This window comes from Eucalyptus grandis, chromosome 8, assembly GCF_016545825.1.
Source record: "Eucalyptus grandis isolate ANBG69807.140 chromosome 8, ASM1654582v1, whole genome shotgun sequence".
Lineage (NCBI taxonomy): Eukaryota > Viridiplantae > Streptophyta > Magnoliopsida > Myrtales > Myrtaceae > Eucalyptus > Eucalyptus grandis.
In genome coordinates this window covers 19,599,318-19,623,940 of record NC_052619.1, presented here as the reverse complement: position 1 = coordinate 19,623,940, position 24,623 = coordinate 19,599,318, and the positions used below count along the sequence as shown (strand labels likewise).

The window sequence follows — 24,623 nt, the reverse complement described above, 5'->3', positions numbered from 1 at the left end:
AATTCAGTGGATTCCACGTTGCTTCGTGAAACTTATGACATAAATCCTTGTCACCTTTCTTCATCTAATCAATGATGCCGATACTTCACACTGGAAAATTCTGAGATAGTAAGTTTTGTTCAATCTAATGTATGATCCTTGTCTTTAGGAAAGTGTTGATCTCATCATATCGAAAGATCAAAAGGTCTCCATGGGGAAGAGTAGTTGATTCCTCTGCTTTGTTGCTGGCCAAGTTGCACTTTCTCCCACTTCCTTCAATATTAATTAGACATGTTAACTTCATGTGATCGTCGCATCACAGCATCTTACCGTGTTTGTGTCAATTCTCAAGCTTCAATAGCAGTTTGGAGCAGCTGAAAACTTGTACACTGAAAGACAACTTCAAACAAATCTGAAGCAGCAACCTCACGCACTAATCCCTCTAGCGAAACAGTTTTCCATCCGACCGGACCAACATTGGTATGATTATCTCAGTTCTTGTATGATCTCTTGCATCGTTCTCTCTACCTCTTCAGTAATGCCCGGGATTCAATCATCTCCAAACCTGTTGAAATGGAAGAGCTAGAGAGATGCGGATGATCATGAAACATAGCCACCGACTAGCATGAAGATAGCAGCATAATCTTGTAAGAGGAGTATATTCATAGGGCCAAAAAGTTTCTGATTCAGTTCAGTCTTATTCCAGCTAATATTGACTTTGGTAGCAATAAAATCTATTGAATAACCAAATATATAAATATATATATACACAAACCTGATGGGTTTTTTATTTGATGGGCCAAGTCAAACCCGTTTGCCCATGTTGAGCTAAAATCCAGCCCATAAATAAAGGGCCATAAGAGAGTGCAATTACTGTTGTATAAATATAAAAAAAAAAAGGGAGAACGTTGAGAATATACTGTGAAAAACACATAACGTATTTTTCTTTCTCCTTGGACAACAATGTTTTCTCCCTTGACGAACGGAATTTCTGGGTCTCAATTCATTCTTTTGAGAACGTCTGACAAATAAAGTATGTTCGTTTTTGTGATAATCTTTTGATTGGTGTTAATGTTTTCCCAGGCACGTTTTCACATTCGTTTTTCGGGATTTGTTCGTTTGAGTATCAGTTCATTTACAAGAATCTGTTTCCAACAAAACGAAGAAGAAGAAGAAGAAGAAGAAGAAGAAGAAGAAGAAGAAGAAGAAGGTAGGTGGCTATCGACTTGGAGAAAATATTGGGTGGGGCAAGTACACTATCCAGACAAAATCAATGCCAGGTCATCTCCACATCATATGCAAATCTGAACTCTTCTTCTTCATAGATGCCGCATAAAAGCATCATCCTCATTGCTACTGGTCCCAAGCCACGGGCGACTAACAATGCCTTCGTCAATAGCTCTACTGATCCTCCATCGCAAATTCCATTGTTGAGCTTCCTCGCTACTCCAGGTGAGACTCTTGTCCCATTCGCCAAAGGAGGCGGGCGCTCCAAAGTGACAGACTTTAGAGCCGGAGCCCATGAGAAAATACTAGTGGCGAATCGAGGCTGAACAACAACTATTAAAGAATTTCCTGCATCAGTTGAAAATCTTCCCTCTATAAAGCAAATACATTTGCAAAAACCTTGCAAAGCTCCCTCAAGGGTTTATAAGTTGCAAAATCTCAAGCATTTTCAAGCATTTGAGTCTTCAAGGCTACTCCAATTTTGTCATGTTTCTAAAGAATTTGGAGGATTCAACTGATCCTAATGAAAATTTGGGGTTCTCAAATCTAAAGAACTTAATGACTGCAATCTCTCAGAAGTAGAGTTCCTTGAGAGTCTTCTAATTTTCCCAAATTAGCACATCTAAATCTTTCCAAAAACAAGTTTACTCATCTTCTAACATGCATCAGCATATACCATGATTTGGAACACTTGTACATGGATGGATGTAAGTAACTAGAAGACATTCCTCAGCTTCCGCCAAACGCACATATCCTAATGGCAAAGAGTTGCAGATCTCTACAAGAATTCGCTGATTTGCTCATCGAATCCCTTTTTATTTTGATCCAATTAATGAAGAAGTTATCAAATCCAATTTTTAAGCAAAATAAAGCTTGGTCATAATTAAATGAGAGAAGAAAGACGGTCAATACCACCTTCTGTAGTTGGATCAATTCTTCGATCGGGCATGAAATAACATTTTGTGCTATCTCAAATAATGTCATGTGTACTTGGCAAGTTCCATGAAGAGCCACGAGTTTAAGCATGTACTTGACAATTCTTTAAAAAAAAAAAAAAAAACTATCTATCAACTTTCTTCACAATAAAAAAGAAAAGAGAAATTAAAGTAGAATTGTGAAGAGGCACAACTACTTTATATAAAATTGTTTGCTTTTGAATAATTTTATGATATCATTAACAGATTATATGTGATTATATTTTGATATAATTATTCCATTAATTTTGTAACTTATTAATTTTTAATATATTTTGAATTACTAATCCAGCCTAAAGCATAGGAATTCATGCCAATTGATTACACATATTTTTTTAGGAGCATTTATGCGATTTAACATATTATCAATGTGCTTCCAATCATTATGATCCATCCTCTGAAAACATCACGCTTCATTAGTCCAAGTCACTGAAATTCAGACTACAACCTCGTTAGCCATTGTTTTGGTCATGCTGTTGTTGTCCACATTGCCGGGTCATCGATGCCCTGCTGAGACGGTTGTTGATTGAACCTTATGTAGGCTTGCTTCGCATAGGCCCCATAAGCTTATCACAATTAATTTTGCTAATATATGGTGCACCTGTTATTATAGTGAGGAGGCACTATTACTATAGCTAAAATTAAGTCGCCGCTTACACAAATTTATGGTATAATGACATGTACTGTTCAAACAAACAATTAATTTCTATAATTACTGCATTAAAAAAAATTGAGACAAAATCATAGGCATACCTTAAAGTCAAAAATCAAACGTTGTAAGACATCTTCTATCTGCACGGGCTCATCGTTGGCGAGAGATAATCGTTTATTGATAGTTCCTTCTTCTCATTGCCATTAAGTAAATTCGACTTTAAAGATTATTTTGATCATTACATTTTACTAATTTTTGTTGTGTGACGTTATCTTTGTTCATTAAGGTTTCCTCCATATCACAAGTTATCCATCTATTTCAACTCAGGAAAAACTATTTGTGAAAGCTCATTGACTTTTCCATTGTTAAGGTTTTAAGCTAATATTCTAAACATTGATGTACCTTGAAATAATTGAATATGAAATTAGAATTTTTTTTTTTGAAAAAAGTGATCCACTAACAAGTTAAAATAAAAAATATAGTGATTTGGTCAATTCATCAACAATATCTTCTAATTATTACATGTATAATGAGTTTGATTAGGTGGTGTAGAAACATTTGTTTTAGTTTTGTGTCAAAAGAAAATTTTATTCTTTACTCAAGTGGGTAGAAGCACCAAGAACCTACTTCTACATTTCCGCTCATATTTCATCTTTCTTTAATTATTCCTACAGTTTAGTCAAATAATTGAGCCCAAAATCCTCCTTTAATGAGGGGGTCATCTTCTTCTTGCCTTCTTCCCTCTCATTTTCTCTCTAAACGTTTTGAGTTTCTCAACCGTCTTTTTCATACTGGTTTGCATAGAGATTCCTTACCAGAAGTCTACAAGGTGTTTCCTCATCTTTGTCAAGAACAATCGGTGACACCGCTTTATCTTTCCATCTTGTAGTCATCACGCGTTTGCTTTAGTGCTCTTACTCCTTTTGGCGTCAACATTCTCGACATAAGGGATCCACAAGGGAAAATTCATCTGAGCCTTCTTTCTACCCTCATGAACAAGAGTGAGATCCAACGAAAAATACCGATAATATTTCGTAATCCTTGACTCAAATCAAGCCAATGGAGCCAACCTCCTTGATCTCTCTCTCTATTTTTTTTTTTTCTTTTCCTTTTGTCGGTGGCTGGCCACCAACCACAGTTGAGTCGACTGGCTCACCTGGTTGAGGGAAGCCCTCCCTAAGTGAGGGTCGGCCTTGCCAAAGCTATATTTGGCAAGGGTTGGCCTCATGGGGTGGGTCGCTCGGGTGAAGATGATGTTGGGTGCCAAATCTGCTCAAGTGAGGTGAACCCTTGCTGAGCCTTTCTTGGGTGAGGGCTCCACTAACTAAGGCTTGCCCTCACCCGTGGCGGGTGAGGCTAGCTCGCTTGGCCATCGCCCGTGGCCGGCCATTGATAATAAGAAGAAGAAAGAGAAAAAAGGAAGAAGAAGAAACGATTCAAAAAAATATTAAAATATTATTAAAAATTATCAATGTCAATAGTGATTGTGTCATTTAGTATGGTTAGCATCTACATTAGCGAATTTCGACCAAAATCCCCAGTGGTCGGCCGTCATTGTTGTGGTCATGCCATTGTCAAGGCTGAGCCATGACCACAATCCTAGGTCACGGATGCCCTACCACTATCGTCATTGATTGAACCCTACGTAGGCTTGCTTCGCATAGGCCCCCAAGCTTATTACAATTAATTTTGCTAAAATATGGTGCAGCTGTTTTTATCTTTGTTCAGTAAGGTTTCCTCCTCATTATAAGAAATCTATCTGTTTCAACTCAGGAAAAACTATTTGTAAAATAGTTCCTTTTATTATTGCCTCATCATTTTACTTTTTTTGACTTATTTGGTGACATTATCTGTTCATTGCCAAGGTTTTGAGATAATATTCTAAATATCAATGTACCTTAAAATAACTTAATATCGAAATAGAAAGTCCTTGAAAAAAGTAATATACTCAAAACTATAAATAAAAACATTACGCAGCGTTTTGGTTAATTCATAACGATATCATCTAATGATTATATGTACAATGAGTTTGAGCAGGTGGTGTAGAAACGCGTGCTTGAGTGCAGAAGCTATTTCAGTAGATGTGACTATCAGCGGTCAGGTTCTCCACTTGCTATTCCATCTTTCTTGGAAATATCATGGGGAACTTCCACGAAAGTCACATTGTATGATCAACGGGTCCAACAATGCAGGTAGAATTACCAAGAATCTTCTTCTACATTTCAGCTCCTATTTCATCTTGCTTTTGGTTCTTTTTACAGTTTAGTCAAATAATTCACCCCAAAATTCTCCTTTAATGAGGGGGTCATCTTCCTGCCTTCTTCCCCTCATTTTCCCTCGCTCTCAACTTTTTTGAGTTTCTCAGCCATCTCTTTCGCACCAGTTTGCATAAAGATTCCCTTACCGAAAGTCTACAAGGTGTAGAAACGACACTCCCATCAACTAGGGGTACTGCCATGCCCTCTAGTTGATAGGAGTGTTGTCAGGCAGGACTGTAGCAACTTTCGTTACAACCATTGATACTAGCTAGGCTTATTTAGGCCTAGCCTTACCGAACCGATTAACTTGGTTGTTTCCAACCAAGCCCCGAGGGTTATACTTTTACTTCACGGGCCCCCAATTTCCAGCCAGGCTTTTCTTCCCGACCAAGTGAGACTATAGGGTGACATTATAGGGTCTTAAGGTTCACACTTGCTTTTTCATCTTTCTTTGAAATATTGTGGGGAACCTCCACGAAAGTCACATTGTATGATCTCATCAATAGTTTCCGCGGGTCCAACAAAGTGGGTAAAATTACCAAGAACCTACTTCTGCATTTCAACTCCTATTTCATCTTTCTTTTTATTCTTCCTACAGTTTAGTCAAATAATTCACCACAAAATTGTCCTTCAGTGCCCCCCCCCCCCCCAGGGGGAGGGGTTGTCATCTTCCCACCTTCTTCCCCTCATCTTCCCGCCTTCTTCCCTCTCATCTTCCCGCCTTCTTCCCTCTCATCTAACCTTTTTTTTTTTTTTTCTAACTTTTTGAGTTTCTCAGCCATCTTTTTCGTACTAGTTTATCTTTCCATCGACACAATTTTTTTTTTTTTTTGAGCCAATCGACACAAACTTCACCTCGTCTAAAGTAGTCTTCACATGTCCTTTGGGGCAAAAAGCCATCGTCACGCATTTTCTTCAGTGCTCTCGCTCCTTTTAAAAACTTCAACATTTTCGAGATAAGGAATTTATTAAGGTAAGATCTCGCCATGCCTTCTTTCTAGCCTCGTGAATGTAGGCTTGCTTCGCATAGGTCGCCAATGCCCTGTCGCAATCATCGTTGATTGAACCCTATGTAGGCTTGCTTTGCACAGGCCCCCACAAGCTTATCGCAATTAATTTTACTAAAATATGGTGCACCTGTTATTATAGTGACAAGGCCTTATTACTTTAGCCAAAATTAAGTCCCCTCTACCCCAGATGCATGGTACAACAACATATAATGTTCCACGCTTGAAAACAAGCAATTAATTTCTATAAATACTACATCAGTAAAAAAAAAAAAAAAGATTTTGAGACAAAATCGTAGGTATACCCTAAAGTCAGAAATCAAATGTTGTAAGATGCCTTCTATTTGCACGAGCTCGTCATTGGCAATATATAGTCGTTTATTGATAGTTCCTTTTTATCGTTGCCATTAAGTAAATTTGACTCTTAAATTTTATGTATTTATGGATTGAATTATTTTAATCATTACACTTTACTTATTTTTGTCATGTGAATTTCCTTATTTGGCGACATTATCTTTGTTCATTATGGTTTCCTCCGCATTATAAGTAATCTATTCATAAACTATTTGTGAAAGTTCATTGACTTCTCATCTATCAAATATTGATGTACCTTGAAGTAACTTATCTCATCTATCATATATTGATGTACCTTGAAGTAACTTAATATCGAACTAGAAAATCCTTCGAAAAAAAAGTAGTCTACTCACAAGTAAAAAAAAATAATATGTAGTGATTTGGTTAATTCATCAACAATATCTTCTAATCATTATACCTATAACGAGTTTGATTAGGTGGGTAGAAAAGTGTGTCGGAGCGCCGAAGCTATTTCACTAGATTTGACTAATAGCAGTCAGGGTTCTCCACTTGCTATTGCATAGTTCTTGGAAATATCTTGGGCAACTTCCACGAAAGTCACATTGTATGATCAGCGGGTCCAGCAAGGCGAGTAGAATTACCAAGAACGTACCTTTGCATTTAATCTCCCATTTCATCTTTCTTTTAATTTTTCCTACAGTTCGTTCAGTCAAATAATTCACCGCCAAATTGTCCTTTAGCGAGGGGGTCATCTTCCCGCCTTCTTCCCTCTCATTTTCCCTCGCTCTTAACTTTTTGAGTTTCTCAGCCATCTTTTTCGTACCAGTTTTGCGTAGAGATTCCCTCACCGAAAGTCTCCGGGGTGTTTCCTCATCTTTATCAAGAACAGTTAGAGATCCTGCTTTCATCTTTCCATCCCTCTTCCATCGACGCAAGCTCCACCTCGTCTAAAGTAAGTCTTCACGCATCTTTTTGGGGGCAAAAAGCCATCGTCCGTCACGCGTTTTCTTCAATGCTCTTACTCCTTTTAAGCTTCAACATTCTCTATATAAGGGATTTATTAAGGGAAGATCCCTCTATGCCCTCTTTCTAGCCTCCTGAAATTGTGAGTGTGATCCAACGGGATAGACTGATCATATTTCGTAATCCTTGAATAGAAACGAGTCCACAGAGCCAACCTTCTTGATCTCTCTTTCTTGTTTTTGTCCCAAGTTCCTGATATATGGCCTCTTCCGAAAAGAATTACCATGTGTTCGTGAGTTTTAGAGGCACGGACGTCCGCAACACCTTCCTACGTGATCTCTATGCAGCTCTGGATCAGAAAGGGATATACACTTTTGTGGATAGCGAGGAGCTTAGGAAAGGAGAGCAAATATCGCCGGCGCTTATGAGGGCGATCGGGGGATCGCGTGTCGCCATCATCATTTTCTCCGAGGACTATGCTTCCTCGCGGTGGTGTTTGGAAGAGTTGGCGAAGATCATGGAGTGCAAGGCACGGAAGGAGCTGATTGTGTGGCCAGTGTTTTACAAAGTCGAACCAAGAGGTGTGAGAAGGGGGATGAAGGTGCATGGGAGAGCTATGGCTAAGCATGACTCCGATTCCGAGAAGGATCTGAAGACGGTGGAGACATGGAATAAAGTTCTCTTCGATGCCGGTAGCTTGTCTGGGTGGGTTTGCAATGATGGGTAAGTAAGTAATTGATGTGATGCACTGCTCTGCCATTGTTAGCTGGTGCTTGTTTGTTATATGTCAAATTGTATGCAGAGAACCTACAGCGGAAAAACTGATGGATATTGTTAAATCGGTCTTTTTTAACTGAAGATACAATGCGGAGATATGCTAAGACAGTAGACACAGTAGTTGAATATTAAAACTTCAAGCTAGCAGATTGATTGAAGTCGATTCTTTCTGTTTGGACGATGAGAAATTTTTGTTTTAGATAAATCGTGCATTCCATAGTATCCGAGTCATTTTGTCTTCAGGCGCAGGTACCCTAATGTGTTACTCCTTTTCATCTTATTATTTGCTAATCTTATCTAATTTTCCTTATGACCCTAGAGGTTGAATTCCTGCCATGGCTTTGAAATGCTAAAACATGTTTCTCTTTCTTTTGAGTGCTCATCAGAGATGAAGCAGAGGTCATACAAAGCATCGTAAAGGAATTACCACTTCATCTAGAGCGAACACCCTTGCATGTTGCTGAGTATCTGGTTGGAATAGATTCCCAAGTTAAAAAACTAATATCATTGTCACAAAAAGAGTCAGATGGTGATGATGTTCTCATGATAGGTCTATGGGGACCTGGAGGAATAGGGAAGACGACAATTGCTAAAGCGATATATAATGCTATTGAAACACAGTTTCAGGGAGCTATTTTTTTGGACCGAGTTAGAGAAACTTCAAACAAATGCAATGGTCTAGTTAAGTTGCAAAATAGACTTCTCTCTCAAACATCTCGTAGACATCTAACGGTCTATAGTGAAGGTGAAGGAAGTAGTTTGATAAGAAAAAAACTTTGTCACAAGAAGGTTCTCCTGGTTCTTGATGATGTTGATCACTTGGATCAACTGAATGCATTAGTTGGACAAGGCAACTGGTTTGGCAAAGGAAGTAGAATCTTTGTAACATCAAGGGATCGACATTTGCTTACTTCTTCTCATTGCAAAAATTGTGTGTATGAAGTTGAAACTTTAAAGAATGATGAGGCGCGAGACCTTTTTGTTTGGCATGCCTTTCCAAACGGCAAGAAAGTTGAAATAAGGGAGGATCTCATAGATAGAGCACTGCATTACGGTAGTGGCCTTCCATTAGCTCTTGAAGTGTTGGGCTCATTCTTACGTGGAAGAAATGAACCAGCATGGGAAAGTGCACTGCGTAAACTCTCCAATAGTCCTGACAAATACATTGACCGAGTTTTGAAGATAAGCTTCGATGGATTGGAGGAGAATGAGAGGGAGATTTTCCTTGACTTTGCTTGTTTCTTTAAGGGAAAAAGTATAGAATACATCAAAAATGTTCTTGATGGCTGTGGCTTTGAGACAACTATAGGAATAGAAATTCTCATTGACAGGTCTTTGATAAGAAATGAGCATGGGACCCTGCAAATGCATGATTTGGTTCAGTTGATGGGTCAGAATATTGTTAATCAGGAATGTACTAATGATCCTAGGAAGCGCAGTAGATTATGGCTTTTGGAAGATGTTCAGGACATTCTATGTGAAGACACGGTAAGAGATGTTTATGTAAAAATTCTTATTTCTCATTTTTATGTTACTTTGATTTGGACAGTATATCTAAATCTTAATGAAAATTTTGTGTGACAACTGAATTTGCTTTGTCATGGATAGGGAGTGAATGCAGTAAAGGCCATAGTATTGGACTTGCCCGCACTAAAAAGGGGAAGAACAATGATTCCCGAAGAGAGAACCATAAGTCCTTATGCTTTCCGAAACATGAAAATGTTGAGAATGCTCATTTTGAAAGAAGTGCATAGCTCATCGCAAGATCCGATTTATCTCCCCAACAATCTGAGATGGCTTGAATGGTCCAATGCCCCATTTCTAGAATTTGGCTCTGTTCAGAAGAAGCTTGTTGGACTTGATATCCAGAAAAGTCACATCAGACAAGTAGACGGCAAATTTAAGGTTAGCACTAGTGATAACTAGCTTTTCCCTTTTTTATAACTACAAATATTTTCAGAGCTTAATAATTTTATTGGTATTTTTTCCCCAGAATTTTGAATGTTTGAAGTACATCAATTTCCGTCAATGCAAGTCTCTGGTTAGTGTTCCTGACCTTTCATCAATTCCAAATCTGGAGAGCTTGAATCTTGATGGGTGCGAAAGCTTGGTGGAGGTTCACCAATCCGTGGCGTGTCATGACAAGTTAAAATTTTTGTCACTACAATTTTGCTTTAACCTCACTAACTTTCCTCACACACTCAAGGCAAAATCTCTTCAAGCCCTCGATCTCGTTGGTTGCTCTAAACTCGAGAAGTTCTCCGATATACCAGGAAAGATGGAACATCTAGAAGAGCTTGATCTAGGTTGGACGGCTATTAAAGAACTGCCTACATCAATTGAAAATCTTGTCTCCGTGAAGATAATAAAGTTAAGAAAATGCAAAAAACTCACAACGCTCCCATCAAGTGTCTATAAGTTGCAAAATCTCGAGCATCTGGATCTCGGCTGCTCCAACTTTGTCACGTTTCCAGAGAACTCGGAGGATTCAACCAATCCTAATGGCAATCCAGGATTCCGAAATTTACACCGGCTACATCTTGATGGCTGCAATCTCTTAGAAGTGGAGTTCCTTGAGAGTTCTTCCTGTTTTCCCAACTTGGGGCACCTAGATCTTTCCAGAAGCAAGTTTACTCATCTGCCGACAGGCATCAACAAATACCACGATTTGGAACACCTGTGGGTCAATAAATGCAAACAGCTACAAAAGATTCCTCAGCTTCCGCCAAATGTGCATATCCTACGGGCACGTGGTTGCAGATCTCTACAGGAATTTCCAGATTTGTCGAGTCTCTCCTCCAACTACCTTGACGTTGACGTGTCATCATGTCGTGAATTATTCCGCAAAGGGGCAAGTACGGCTCATGTGTTATCACGCAAGGTTAGAGACTCTCTCTCTCTCTCTCTCTCTCACTAACTATGAGTGCTTGATATGCGAACTATTCGTATGACAGGAGCTCCCGAAGATGAGACGTGTTGATATTGAACTGAGTGGGAGAGAGATGCCAGAATTGTTTCTCCACTGTAAAGAAAGTTCCATATCTTTCATGGTTCCCGGGGACTTGAGTGACAAGTTCTTAGGAATAGCACTCTGTATTGTTCTTGGCCCAGAGGAAGGAAAAGCGGTTGGTGCTGGATGTCACGTCGAAATTGATGGCAAAGGGTGGTTTGATCAACGGCGAGGATTTCGTTCAATGAAATCTGATAACGTGTGGATTGAATATTTGCCACGCAGCGAGCTGCATATAGAAGGGGAGCTTCCGCGAGACGATTGGAGCCATTTCCGAGTTCGCCTCAGTGTATCAAAAGGAAGATTGATTAAGTGGGGATTCCGTGCTATAACCGAGCAAGAGGAGGATGATCTGAGGATCGTGCTCCAACACCATCAGCCGAATGAAACAAATCGGTCTTCGGAGGAAAGAGACTCAGAAGAAGACAATTGGAAAAACACCAAGGAAAAAGAAAGTTCAAGTGAAACAGATGATGAATCTAACAAAGAAAAGCTCTCTCAGCCGAATGAAACAAATTGGGCTTCGGAGGAAAGAGACTCAGAAGAAGACAATTGGATAGACACCGAGGAAGAAGACAGTTTAAGTGAAACAGAACATGAATCTCACAAAGGGCTTCCCTTCGAACTCTTACCGTACAGCAGTTGTGTCGGAGGAAGTCCCTGTCGAAGTTACAACTCGATGAAGAAGCTAATATTGGGGTCATCGTACAGACAAAAAAGATATAGAGAAAGACCGCGCGAACGAGAAAGCTATATATAAAAAAAGTTCAAGTTAAACGGATGATGGATCTTGATGCATTTTGCTTTTCCCTTGTTTCGATCCCTACTAGATATTTTTGATTGTCTGCTCCTTCGATTCACATTCAGAATCATTATGAAATACGGGTTTCATATCATGCTACCGACATGGTTGAATTTGAGGAGCTTTCCTTTTTCCCTTTCTTTCTTTTGTGATTCGTGATGCGGAGTGCGTTAATCCAGAATTAAGTGGATGCTTGTTGAATGATCACGGTCTTCCAAGTTGCTTTGTGAAACTCATCACATAGACCTCACCTCTATCGCATCTCTTCATCCAATCAATGATGCCAATACTTAAGCTCGATAATTTTGAGATGGTAAGTTTTGCTCAATCTAATGTGATCTTCTCTTTTCGGAAGTGTCGATCTAATTGCGTCAAATATCAAAAGGTCCTCGCAGGGAAGACTAGTTGATTCCTCTGTTGTTACTAGACAGATTGCATTCCCTCCACTTCTTTTTGTTAATCAGACACGTCATTTTAACCTAGTTATCACATTAAGTGTCTTATTATGTCCGTGTTGATTCTCAAGCTTCCGTAGCAGTTTTATGCAGCCAATACCTCACACACTGAAAGACAACTTCAAACAAATGTGAAGCAGCAATGTCACCCACCAATCTCTAGTGAAATGGCTATTCCGTGCGACGAAACTGACGTTGTATCTTCATTCCAATTCACATCCCCTCACTCCGACCATTCTCTCTATCTCATCAACAACACCTACATCCAATCCTCTCCATTCCTATTGAAACCGAAGAGTGAGAGAGAGAGAGAGAGAGATGCATATGGTCATGGAATATAGTCATCAACTGACATGAAGCGAACTTGCACAATCCGGCATGAGGAGCATATCAACTAGGCCAAAAGGTCTCTAATGCGCAGACCATCCTTCCCATAACCCTGCCAAATTGGAAGTGAACAGATATAAGCAAACCCGAAAGGAGGAGAGAGGATTTGATTGTTGACTCGAGCGGGGGCAAAGCAGTGGGATTATCCAGTTCAAAGTTGCAATGCCAGGTCATCTCCACGTCAGATGCAAATCCGAACTCTTCTCTCCACTCAAACGACGTCGCATAAAAGCATCATCCTCCTCTTCGCTACCCGTCCCAAGCCGAGGAGAAAATATTGGGTACCCTAACAGTGCCACGTAATCGGTGCTCTAAACGATTCATTGTGTGACACCTGTCCATGTGTCAGTCCACGTCGTCCACTTCTCTGTTTCAGCAGTTCTGTCTCTCTCCTCTCTCTCTTCACGATAAAATAGGGGCGGGCTCGGCTTGCCTCGGCTCGGCTCGCTGCAGAAGAAAAGACAGGTCATATGACTCCCGCCCAAAAGATTTCTCTCTCCTAGTTAAATTTTCTGCAATTTTCTCTCTCTCACTTTCTCTCTCCTCGCAGAAGAACAAACAGAGAACGATCGAGACCTGCGTTCTCTCTCTCCCCTCCGCATCCGCTGGTTGCTTCCATCGCCCCCACGCTGAGGCCGACGCTCCTCCTCCTCCCTCTCGCGACGTTCGCTCTGCTCTCCCTCTTCCCCCCTCCGCGAAGTCGTGCCTCTCTTCCAGCGAAACGCGACGCCGACGGCCCTCCGCCTCCGCCGGTTGCCTCCGTCGGCGTCGGAGTCCGTCGCCCCTGTCTCCTCCGCCTCTGCCTACGCGCCTGACAACAACGCGTCGAACCACGACGCCGAAAATGGAGGAGAGAGAAACGACGAAGCAGAAGACGGAGACGAAGAAGCAGAAGCGCGCACGCTCGGGGTTCTGGACATGGGTCGTTGCGTCGTTCGCGTTCCGGCTCGCTCTCGTCTACCTCCCAGGAACGTCCGCCTGTCCACCCGCCCCGAGGTCGCCACCCCTCTCACCAGCATTCGCCGCCGTAACGCCGCCTCTCTTCGCTCCGTCAATCGATTCCCGATCCCCGATCCCCCGCCCCCTCCTCCCTTGAAATCTTAGAGGTCCATTTTCTGATACGATTTCTGGTTTTTCTTGTTTGTGCCGCCTGCAGTTGGCGAAGGCTACTGGTTGAAGCAGTCGGTGATGTCTCTCCCTACGCAGGTTCGGCTCCGTTCGATCAGGAAGGAAGCTGCTTGTTTGTCTACGGTTCTCCTTTGCTGTTGCTCGTTCTCGGACCTCTCGCTGTCGAAAGGTAACTACGGGAGTATAATCGCCGACGCATTTTGAAGGCTAGGTTGATTGTGAGCTTCGCTGGTTATCTTCTAAAATTGAACTAGATTTATCTGGCGTCATCGAAGCGGAGGCTGTGGCTTATGCAATTATGATCCTTTAAGAATGGCCGCCACCACATCTCTCCTTGAATCCTCCATATTCGACCTGTCATTGACTGATGCAAAGATTATGTGGGGACTCCATCACCCATACCAGACCATCACAGGGAAATCTGTGGAGAGACAAGTTCTGTGGAAGTCAGTAAAATGTGTCTTGTGGTTCCCTGATTTTGAAATTTATGGATATGGAAAAATTTGGAGGGACAGAGAAGTTTTTTGAAGAACTTCTTTGAGTATTTGGCGATTCAGTTACTTGCCGACGCATTATATGAAGTGCCGGTTATTCAGTTACTTTTTTGGCGCTTCGCCAGAATGATGGTGGTGACGGACGACTTCGTGGAGGCGGACAACGCGGAGGCCATCATCTCCAGGATCGAGCACAAGTCCCGCAAGACCGAGAGCTTGCTCAAGCAGTAAACTTCCCCTCCTCAATCCCTCTCTTGCCGCCTTTCCATCTGCGATTTCGCTGGATTGATTTTGAGCTGACCCACCTCCGCATTTCCTTGTGTTTCGTTTTGTCGCGTGCAGGTCGAAGCTGGTGGAGGCTCTCAAGACCGCCCTCGAAGGATGGCCTCCGAACACGCGGGACGAGCGATGCAAGGTTTGCCCTGTTTTTTTTTTGGTGGGTGTTTGCTGCTTGTATCAAAGATCTTTCCGGGTGGTGAAGTCGCGGTCTTTGCAGTCGGCGAACTGGATAGTGGTGCACAGAGCGATAATGGCGATGAAGGATCTGGACGCCCTGTTCTCTTCCCTGGATCCCGAGTACTACAACATCCTCATGAAGTGAGTGTTGCGTTGTCTTTTCCTTGTTTTTCGTACCCATCTGTTGTCGATGTTCGGATTTATTGCTTCGTGTTTGCTAAGTAATCTTTACCGTGGAATTGAAATGTTTGGAGTGATGGTAGCAATTTAAGGCACAGGGGATGGTTTTCTTGTTTCCATTAAGTTTGTAGCGCTTGAAGGCACAAGTGATATCAATGCCGAAATGCTACTGTGTGTGGGGGGTTTGTGAAGGGCTTAATCTTTTCACTCAACTGTCTTGTTCTTTAAATGGGACATTTGAGTACTCCTGTAGTCCCTTGATACAGATTAACATAAGGATCATGGGCTCATTGGGTAGTGATGATTATGCCTAATGATTATCGGTTGTGAAGGGCTTAATTATTGAGCTGTTTGTTGTGGCTGCAGCTTTTGGTAGAGATATTTAATAAACCTACAAATAATTGGGTGAGAATAACTCAAACTAATGAAGTGATCTTGGAAGAATTACCATTTATGAATTTGACCATAACTTTGCTAAGGAATAGCCTACCACTTTGGTTTAGGTTATCAGTTTCTCAATTTTGCTTATGAAGAATAGGTTGCGCCAGTAACTACTATTAATTGTATGCTTTGGCTGATCATAGTCTATCTATTGAAGGCCTTGTTAAAATGTTTGTGTTGTTGTATTGTGAATTCACTGAATTATGCTACTTGTGATTGCTCTACTTATTTATTTGTTGACACCCCATTTTTTGAAGGAACAAACCTTGTTAAACTATGCGAGGCAGTCAAGTTAGAGTGTATAGGGATTCCTATTCCCAAAGAAAAGCCCTTTTAGAGGCTATGCTCAGACTAAGCTGGACTTTCTTTATTGCTCCAATGTGATTTGTATTAGGCATTCTAGTTGCCTCTTCCCAAGGATCGGTACCAATGCTTTGTTTGGGAAGGAGGGGAGCGGAAGGAAAATTGGGGTAAAGTTTGAAACTTTGGCGCAGAGAGGAAATTTAATACCACTTTCCATTTTCATCCCATCCCTGCCTTCTAAACGAAGTATAAGAATGATAGACTGGAGAGGATAAAGCAGGGCAAGTAAGGTTGTCAATTTGGAATAGATGGTAAGATATGCTCAATGATAGTTGCTCCTGTCCTGGGGTTATATGTGTTAATGCTTGGGGGTGGTTGTGGATCTAGAGTAGCAGAAGCAACTCCTGCTTTAGATTGTCTCAAAACAATGATGACGTGTAGCTTTCCCTGAATTCTAGACAAGGCATTTCATAAATTTTATCGACAAAGTCCTTATTGGTTGCTTCTTTGTTGGTTGTATTGAGTGCCAAAATCTAGTCATGCAATCTAGTCCTAAAAGATCTCCTTTCTAGATCAAATCCCTGAGACTTCTGAGTAGGTTGATCTAATGGTATTTCTGTTATGAGTGATTGGAAGGAGAGGAATTAAATTGACAACTTTTGGGGTTAACTTGATCTCAAGGCCGGTTTCAAGTAGGAGTAGAATAATTTTGTTACTGCAGGATTCTGGTTTAGATTTCATTTTCACCAAGGTGCCATACTCTATTGGCTTGCCATAGTCTTCACAACTCAGCCAGAAAAAAAAGTAGTACCATGTTCATTCGTCTTGTGTGTTCTTCTCACTCACTGAATTTTGGCATATAATGATCATACAAGACAATTGGATGCTGTTTTCCCCAGTCTCCCTGCAGTAATGTATTTAAAATTCCTTCCTGTCCATAACAGTGTCATTTGACCAGATAAATTGCGTTTGATAGCACGATACTTTTCTTTCTGGTTGGAGAACATGTTCCTTCTTTTCATCAGCACTCGAAACCTATCTTATTCTATGGATACTGCAAATATGACTTATTGGCTTGTCAATGCTTAAGACTGGCTTAGAGCATTATCTAACTCTCCTTGGAGAATTATATGCAAATGCTCTGGGGATGTTTCTTTATCGCTATTGATACTTGAGTTAGTCTAAACTGACAAGATGGTATCCAACAAAAATTGTCTTGAGGTCATGGTCAAAGTACTTGAATGTTCTTACGGCTGTGAACATCGTCATTTAGGACTGGTTATTAAGTAGATGGGATTTGATGGCATCTATTGTTTGCCTTATGTATGTACGCTTAACATGTATTTTACTTTGACCTTCAGGCTCATCATGCAACTATGGTCTCATGACCAGCAAATTGAGCATTGTCTTCTAATTTTACCATGGTTAACTGAGATTAAAGGTAGATATATTTATTGACCAATTGGTTTTGTTGTTTGGCTGGCCAATAAGTCCGATTCGAGGAGAGCAGAGTTTCCCCATGTATTATTTATTCCTCATCTGATCGTTACCATCTTGCTTGGATTACCGTTATTGTTAAGGCCTTTGATGGAGTTAAACATGCATTCCTTCTCTAGTGAGTAGTAAGAGAATTCAGTGTGCAAATGCCATCGCTGTTGTAGTTCGTGTGTGCTACGTTTCGTTCGTTAATGCCTTCCTTCTTTTCCCACGGACAGCATATCTGCAAAACCAGAACCTACCTCATTAATTTGATCCTCTCGTTGCTTGCCAGATACTTGTACAGAGGCTTGTCTACAGGGGATCGCCCCACCTGTGACCAGTGCCTGCGGATTCACGAAAGACTCACGGAGAGGGCCGGCTTGGGGTGCATACTTCGTTCCCTAGCAGACACCACAAATACAGTATGATGATTATTGCTATCGTGATCTGAAGAGAGAAAAGTGCCCACTGTATGATTGTACAGTATGGCTAACTGATAATTAACAGTTTAGATTGCATCCAAATTTCACGTAGACGATTCTGCGTCGTCACTTGGGGACTGAGACAGTCAAAAGCAACATTTTGATTAAGTCCAAATTTGTCAAATTGAAATAAAATGAAATCTCCATAGCTCATCTTGGTAGCTGACTTCTGTGCATTGATTGTACAAGGAGGACGAAATGGCCATTGTTACATGACAGAGGTGATGTGTAGAATCTTCGAAGTCGTAAAAACCGGGTCAAGTACAAGCCGAAACATACGCATGTGTTCTAAACCATCTTTTCCACTTCTTGAAGCCACCTTATGGGAAAGGTACTTCATGTATCAGTCACCCAACTGATGTGCACTATGTACCTCGTCCTACTCAATCAATGCTTGAATTTCCGAAATTTTTCACTTTCGATCAGTTTATTACACCTTAAGTCGCCATCATATGCCATGTGATGTAACTACTTGCTCTACCAAATGGGCTGGTTAGGAAATTGACTTTATTCCAAAAACTTAACCAGTTTACTCCTAGACCAGAAACGTCGTCAGCGATCGAGATTTATTAAACAATAAGATGAAAGAGAACTGTTAGTATTCTAATATGGTCATTGCCTAATCATAGAATGTGACCGCCATGTACATATCCATGGTTAGGGGACATCATACAACTTTTGCCCGTGTTTCAGTACTTTGCTCCTAAATTTACTTTCGAAAGGCATATTTTGTGTCACCCGTCAACAAATATCACAATTGAATTGCTTGAAACAGCTGATGACCCAACATGGTAGATGAGACCATGATTCATCAACATTTGAATAGATTCCACAATCACCCACATCATGATAGATCATCAAATTACCTAAGTGAACAAGTTTCATGAACAACTAACGTTCACCTTTTCTGTTTCCTACATGTTTTCGACCTTAAAAACAGGGATAAGATTTGTCTATCCCAGCAATCAATGTCCTATTATCAGCAAAAAGCACAATAGACACTCTATTTTGCCAATCATTGGATCTTTCTACGTCATACTTGCTAATGTATCGTCAGGATGAGCTGATTCTCTTTGCTTTAGGCCTTGGCACACGCCGCACAGATGTCAGAAAAGCTATTAAGAGTGCAAATTGTTCAGTCCTTGTTGCATCTGTAGCCTTGCCCAAGGGTTGATGGATGGTCCAAACTGACTAAAAGGATTATGGACCGGCCCCATGGGGCTAATCACTGAGGCAGTGACTGAAGATGAAGATGGAGGCGACAATGATGCCAAAGGAACAGACACTCGCTGTCATGAAGGGCACATGGTGAGCGTGGTGGGACGGTTCATATGCATGTAGAGCTGTGGGGAGAGCTTCAGTGCTCTGAGCTCCTGCACTTCCTTCTGCAGCCTCTTGTTTTCATGTGTAAGATTGTCGCAGCATCTCTTAAGGTACTCACAGTCCACCTCAGTTTGCTTCGTCTTAGTCCTACACCAAATTGGTAAAAAGAAAAAAAGATGTTACGGTACATCCTCATACAGAGCTACCCCACACAGATTGTTGGTGCCAAACTACAGCATGATAATAACACATTATCAGCTCAATCTAGTAAGGTATGAATAACAATCTTCAGCCCATTTCCATGTGATTAAGAAAATCAAGATGGCAGCTATTAGACAAAAGAATTGCACATTTGCTCAAACTTAACATAGAGAAGCTGCTTCATCAAACCAATTCTTTGATGCAAAAGACCCAACGTCATTATCCTAACCATAAACAGAGCTTTCCAGACCTGCATTGTAAATCATGAGTGCATGAATCTAAACTGGGGCCCTCGCATAACAAAATTTTAGGTATTTGAGTACTCCTAATAACTTCGCTTCCTCCCCTGGCGGCTTAGAATTTATGGATCCCACATATCGGTGCTCCATACTAAAGTGAGAACGCGAAGTGTACTCCTAGATTAAGTGACAAGTCACATCACTGGACTCCCGCTACACGCTCACACACCTCGTGTGCAAGATGAACCAACTGGGATACATGTGGACCCAAAGATTACATGCACTCACTATAAAGAAAAACAACTTCGCTGTCGAACTACCATCAAATGATTAAGAGAGAACCAACCACCCCACCCTACCTGCCTCTCTCCCACTCCTGACATTTTTCTTCCACAATAATCAGAATGATGCAGATGAGACGCAGATGTAAAGCCGTGTATTTGGGCAAAAAGAACTCAAAACTATCAATTACCTGGCACGGCTGTTCTGAAACCATAAACAGAGCTTTCTGGGACTAAGATTCAGCTGCTTGGCCAAGGCAAGCTTTTGCTTCTGAAACTCAAAACAATCTCCAGTTAAACTCATCGAAACCATCCCTTTATTACATCCAAAGGGAAACCTAAAGATGATCTCATTATTCATAAATAAAAATGAAAACCAATTTGTGATTCAATCCAATCATTGCAAAAAGGAAAACAGGAAAAAGGTCTCAAATCCCCAATTCGACTGTTACCAGTAAATGGCAACTACAGATAAACATCAATCTCATGACAGAAACGCACTTTAAATTCAATTTTTCCTACCAAACATCCATGTCAGGTTTATAAGCAGTGATTACATGCTCATGCACAATTAAAGAGAGCATATATTTATCAGTGATAGAATGACCAAAATTGCCACTCACAGGGTTAAGAGTGAAAGCTGAAAATGTCAACATTCTAACCAAATCATCCAAGAATCTGAAAATTAATTTTCTCAAGCAATCGCCATTATGATCTTCAAAAGGTCAAAGAATGTATACGAATGCAGCACACCTTAAACTCAACACCATAGTCTAGATGCGAGCGCACACCAACAATGGAGTGTTCAATACTACATTGTTGCTTTTCAATGCTACATTCTTGCAAGAAGCAACATGAGAGATTATTGCATCTACAATCTGCAGAAACAGTTCAAATAAGAGACAGTTTAGACCATTACAAAAACAGAGACTTATCGTGTTGACAAGCTTACCTTGCATTTATCTACGACGGCACACCGATTCCTAGAAAAGAAAAAAAAAAAAAAACGCAGGAACTACAGACTCTCTTACCACACAGAGCAACAACGACCGGAATTCCAGAACTGACCTCACCGCTGACCACGTCGGCAGCGAAATTGCAGACGGCGTCGAGTGTGCTCTCAATCTGCGCCTTCAAGAACCGGGCCGGCGCGAGTTCCGACTTCCTCAACCAGTAGTGCCCGACCATGCGGCCCTCACCCAGGCCGGGTTCGCGATCGCGCCCTTCTCCAGCTCCTCCATCGCCTTGAACGCGGCCTGGAACCGAGGCTCCATCTTCTCCACAAACTCGTCCGTCAACCCGATTGGCTCGTGTCCAAGGAAAAGCCCTAAATCCGGTGCTGGTGCAGCCAGTCCACGTACCTCGTCCACAGCGACCTCCAACCCTCTAGCCCGCACCTCTCCTTCTTCGCCGTGCCGTCGGCCCTGCCCAGGTGCACCGAGATCTCCCTCGCGACCGATCGGACCAACGACAGGGACAGCACCCGGTCAACGGCGGGGAGCCTAGCGCCGCTCGGGAACGAGACCGAGACCGCCTCCCTCCTGCCGGAGGCCGACGGCTTCGCGGCGGAGGCCGGCAGTATCTTCGGCCAGAGGGAGGGGGTGGACGAGCAGATGCCAGAGACGGAGGACGCCATCGGCGGCGGCGGCGGCGGCGGCGGCGGCTCGGAGTCGGAGTTGATGACGAGTTCGTCGGAGGGAGGCAATCGGACGGAGGCCCAGAAGTTGCCGAGAGACCAACGCGAGCACAAATGATCTCGGCGTTGGAAACCGTTGGAGGCGAAGGGGGTCGGGAACCAGCTGTGACTGGTGGGGCTCTTGGAGGAGGCGACGTGCCAGAGGTAGATGACCGGCGAGGCCTCTTGGAGAGGGGGAGGCAGAGGCGGAGGGGGTGGAATGCGCTGAAAAGGAAACAGAAGAAGTGCAGCTCGTTCACGAGGAGAGAGAGAGTCCAAAAATATTTGAGTGAGGAGAGAGAAATTTTAAGCGGGATGTTGCGCATTTATTATCTATTCGCTTGTGCTTTCTTCTGCTCAGCCGAGCCGAGCCACCAGCCGCCGAGTTACTGGGAGAGAGTGAGACAAGAGAGGAGAGAGAAGCGCGAGAAAAGGGAAGAGGCCGACGTGGACCTGTCGCTGGACAGGTGTCGAACGGTGAATCGTTCAGAGCACCGATGACGTGGTCCTTTGAGGGTACCTAATATTTTCTCCGAGCGGAGAAGACGCCGTTGACTCATCAGTCTTCTCTCTCTGTGACTAATCATGCCTCCTTCAATGGCGTTGTTGATCCTCCGTCGCAACCTCCATGGTCGAACCTCCTCGCTCCTCCAGGCGAGGCTCTTCTCCCGTTCGCCGGCGGCGGCGGAGGCCGAGGCTCCGAAGCGGCGAACCTCGGAGCCGAAGTCCATCGAGAAGATACTGGTGGCGAACCGAGGCGAGACAGCTTGCAGGATCATGAGGACGGCGAGGAGGCTCGGGGTTCGAACCGTCGCCGTCTACAGCGACGCCGACGCCGGGGCTCTCCACGTCAGGTCCGCCGACGAGGCCGTCCGCATCGGTCCCGCTCCGGCTCGCCTCAGTTACCTCAGCGGAGCGTCCATCATCGACGCCGCGCTTCGTGCCGGTGCTCAGGTGAGGGGTTGAGAATTAACTATCTGCCGTTTGAAGTGCCAGTAATCGCTGCGGTTGGAGGATACGGGATTTCGCATGTAGCATGATTCCATGTTAGATTCTGGCCGTGAGAAATGGTCGTGTTCGTTAGAGCAGTGGTTGTTAGCTTGGAGTGAATGGAATTGGTGACAGTGGAGGAAATTTGTGAGAATTTGAACTTCAAGTATTGGAGCTTACTAGTTCCCATTTAGTGTTGCCTCCGTGAACTTACTGCTACTCTACAAATTTTGGATGGATGATGATATTATATACGCTATCCTGATGAATACTGAGGGAGCATTTCTCTGTGTCGAATTGTTTCCAAGTCTCTGGACGAAATAATATTTCCAATTGTTTCTTGTCTTTATGGGTGTTGCTTTAATTTCCAAGTTAGGTGGCTTTCTGTTGGCTGAAAGAGCGGTTGAAGGGTTATGGATATCTCTGCTCTATAGTAACCTGATCTCTGTCAATTCAGTAGATTGCAATTGCCTAATTTGTTAGTACGTGTGGGGCATGCTTTCAGCATGGCTATCTTTTTTGATGACTAGGCTATCCACCCAGGATATGGTTTTCTGTCAGAGTCAGCTGAATTTGCTCAGCCCTGTGAAGAAAATGGCCTCGCTTTCATTGGTCCTCCTGCGTCAGCTATTAGAGACATGGGTGACAAAAGGTATGAAAGAGGAACCTTCTGCCATTGTAGGTTCACTGTTTCGATACTAATTGGGTCTGCTTAATTGGTTCTGTGTGGGAGACAAGAATTCTGTATCTTTGTTCTTTGAATGATAATATATGTTTATCCAGTGCATCAAAAAAGATAATGGGTTCTGCTGGGTTCTGCTTGTGCCTGGGTATCTTGGTGATGAACAGGACATTGACTTTATGAGGTCGGAAGCAGAGAAGATTGGTTATCCCATTTTGATAAAACCAGCACAGGAGGTGGGGGGAAGGTATGTTTTTTTCTCTGTCGAAAAGATCACCGATACATCTAATGTTCTTAGAGATCTAGAGTTTGACATCATATTCAAATGCATTTAACTTTCCTTTTCTTTTCGTTTTCCTTGAGGCTGTTACTATCTCACAACTTATTCTTCATACATATAGGGTATGAGGATTGTTCAAAGTGCAAATGAATTCGTCGATTCCTTCTTAGGAGCACAACGTGAGGCTGCTGCTTCTTTTGGCGTAGACAAGATCTTACTGGAGAAATATATCACAAGACCGAGACATATAAAAGTCCAGGTACCTATAATGCTGATAAAACAGAAAATATTTAAACAGAATGCACCTGTTCTCTTTGTCAGTCATGTCCTTGAGCCCAAGTGGTCTCTTGTTTATCTGAATTTTTATATCCAGAGCAACATATCAATCTCTTTGAACTTGCCTGATCAATGTTTATGAATATGTCGTGACCAGCTAAATTGTTTCTCTTATTGTTTTAGATATTTGGAGACAAGTATGGTAACGTACTCTACTTAAATGAGAGAGGTTGCAGTGTACAAAGAAGACATCAGAAAATTATTGAAGAAGCTCCTGCTGTAAGAAATGCATTTTGATTCTAATCTGGGCAGTTCTTGGCATGGGTAATCCGTTCTCCATACCCTTGGAGGCTCGTCCCACTTCCACTTCAAATCAAACGGACCTGTCGACAGCAACCCACGTAGATCTCTTCAAACAGCGATCCCCGGTCGTCATCCATAGACACCTTCCCCCCTCTTTCTAATGGACAAATCACTGTCCCTCGTGCACGTCAAGCTCCTAGCCTTCGACCTCCTCTCCCTGGCCCAATCCCCACCCGACACCCCAACCTTCTCCCGCAATGGCGTCTCCCTTTCGCAGGCTGAGGTGCTTGGCGTCGTCATCCACCGCGAGCACAAGCCCGGCCACTTCCTCAAGTTTGTGGTCGACAACGGCACCGGCTGCATCCCCTGCATCCTCTGGCTCAACCACGCCGCCTCTCCCTACTTCGCCCGCCAGCGCCCACAAGGTGTCCGACTGATTGCCAATGTGGCGAATGGCCAGGCTTCCCTGGTGAAGTTGGGCGCGGTCACTCGAGTGCACGGCAGGATCACGAGGTACCGGGGCGTGGTGTAGATCACAGCGTTGAGTGTTGCGGTCAAGAGGGGCCCGAATGCAGAGGTCCTGCATTGGCTGGATTGCTTGAAG

General features: G+C 42.7%; 3 protein-coding genes and 1 pseudogene across 3 annotated transcripts in view; 3 read left to right on the top strand and 1 right to left on the bottom strand.

Moving 5' to 3' along the window:
- Positions 1-7,279: 7,279 nt before the first annotated feature.
- LOC104456963 (TMV resistance protein N-like) overlaps positions 7,280-24,623 on the top strand; it is a 93,489-nt gene continuing 76,145 nt past the window's right edge. The window contains exons 1-4 of the mRNA XM_039299133.1: positions 7,280-8,098; positions 8,539-9,640; positions 9,761-10,057; positions 10,146-11,033. Coding sequence (XP_039155067.1) covers positions 7,635-8,098; positions 8,539-9,640; positions 9,761-10,057; positions 10,146-11,033 — 2,751 coding nt within the window. The 5' untranslated portion in view covers positions 7,280-7,634. The remainder of the gene's footprint in view (positions 8,099-8,538; positions 9,641-9,760; positions 10,058-10,145; positions 11,034-24,623) is intronic.
- LOC104438628 (actin-related protein 2/3 complex subunit 5A) lies at positions 14,474-17,996 on the top strand. Its single transcript, XM_039299141.1, has 4 exons — positions 14,474-14,655; positions 14,771-14,843; positions 14,925-15,025; positions 17,580-17,996. Exons 1-4 carry the CDS (start codon positions 14,555-14,557, stop codon positions 17,713-17,715), a joined length of 411 nt encoding a protein of 136 aa, XP_039155075.1. The 5' UTR covers positions 14,474-14,554; the 3' UTR covers positions 17,716-17,996.
- On the bottom strand, positions 18,577-20,630 carry LOC120286708 (homeobox-leucine zipper protein ATHB-4-like). The gene is made up of 3 exons (XM_039299144.1): positions 20,437-20,630; positions 20,005-20,084; positions 18,577-19,239 (listed from the first exon to the last, which is right to left on the bottom strand). Exons 1-3 carry the CDS (start codon positions 20,467-20,469, stop codon positions 19,062-19,064), a joined length of 291 nt encoding a protein of 96 aa, XP_039155078.1. The 5' UTR covers positions 20,470-20,630; the 3' UTR covers positions 18,577-19,061.
- LOC120286706 lies at positions 22,045-24,041 on the top strand (annotated as a pseudogene).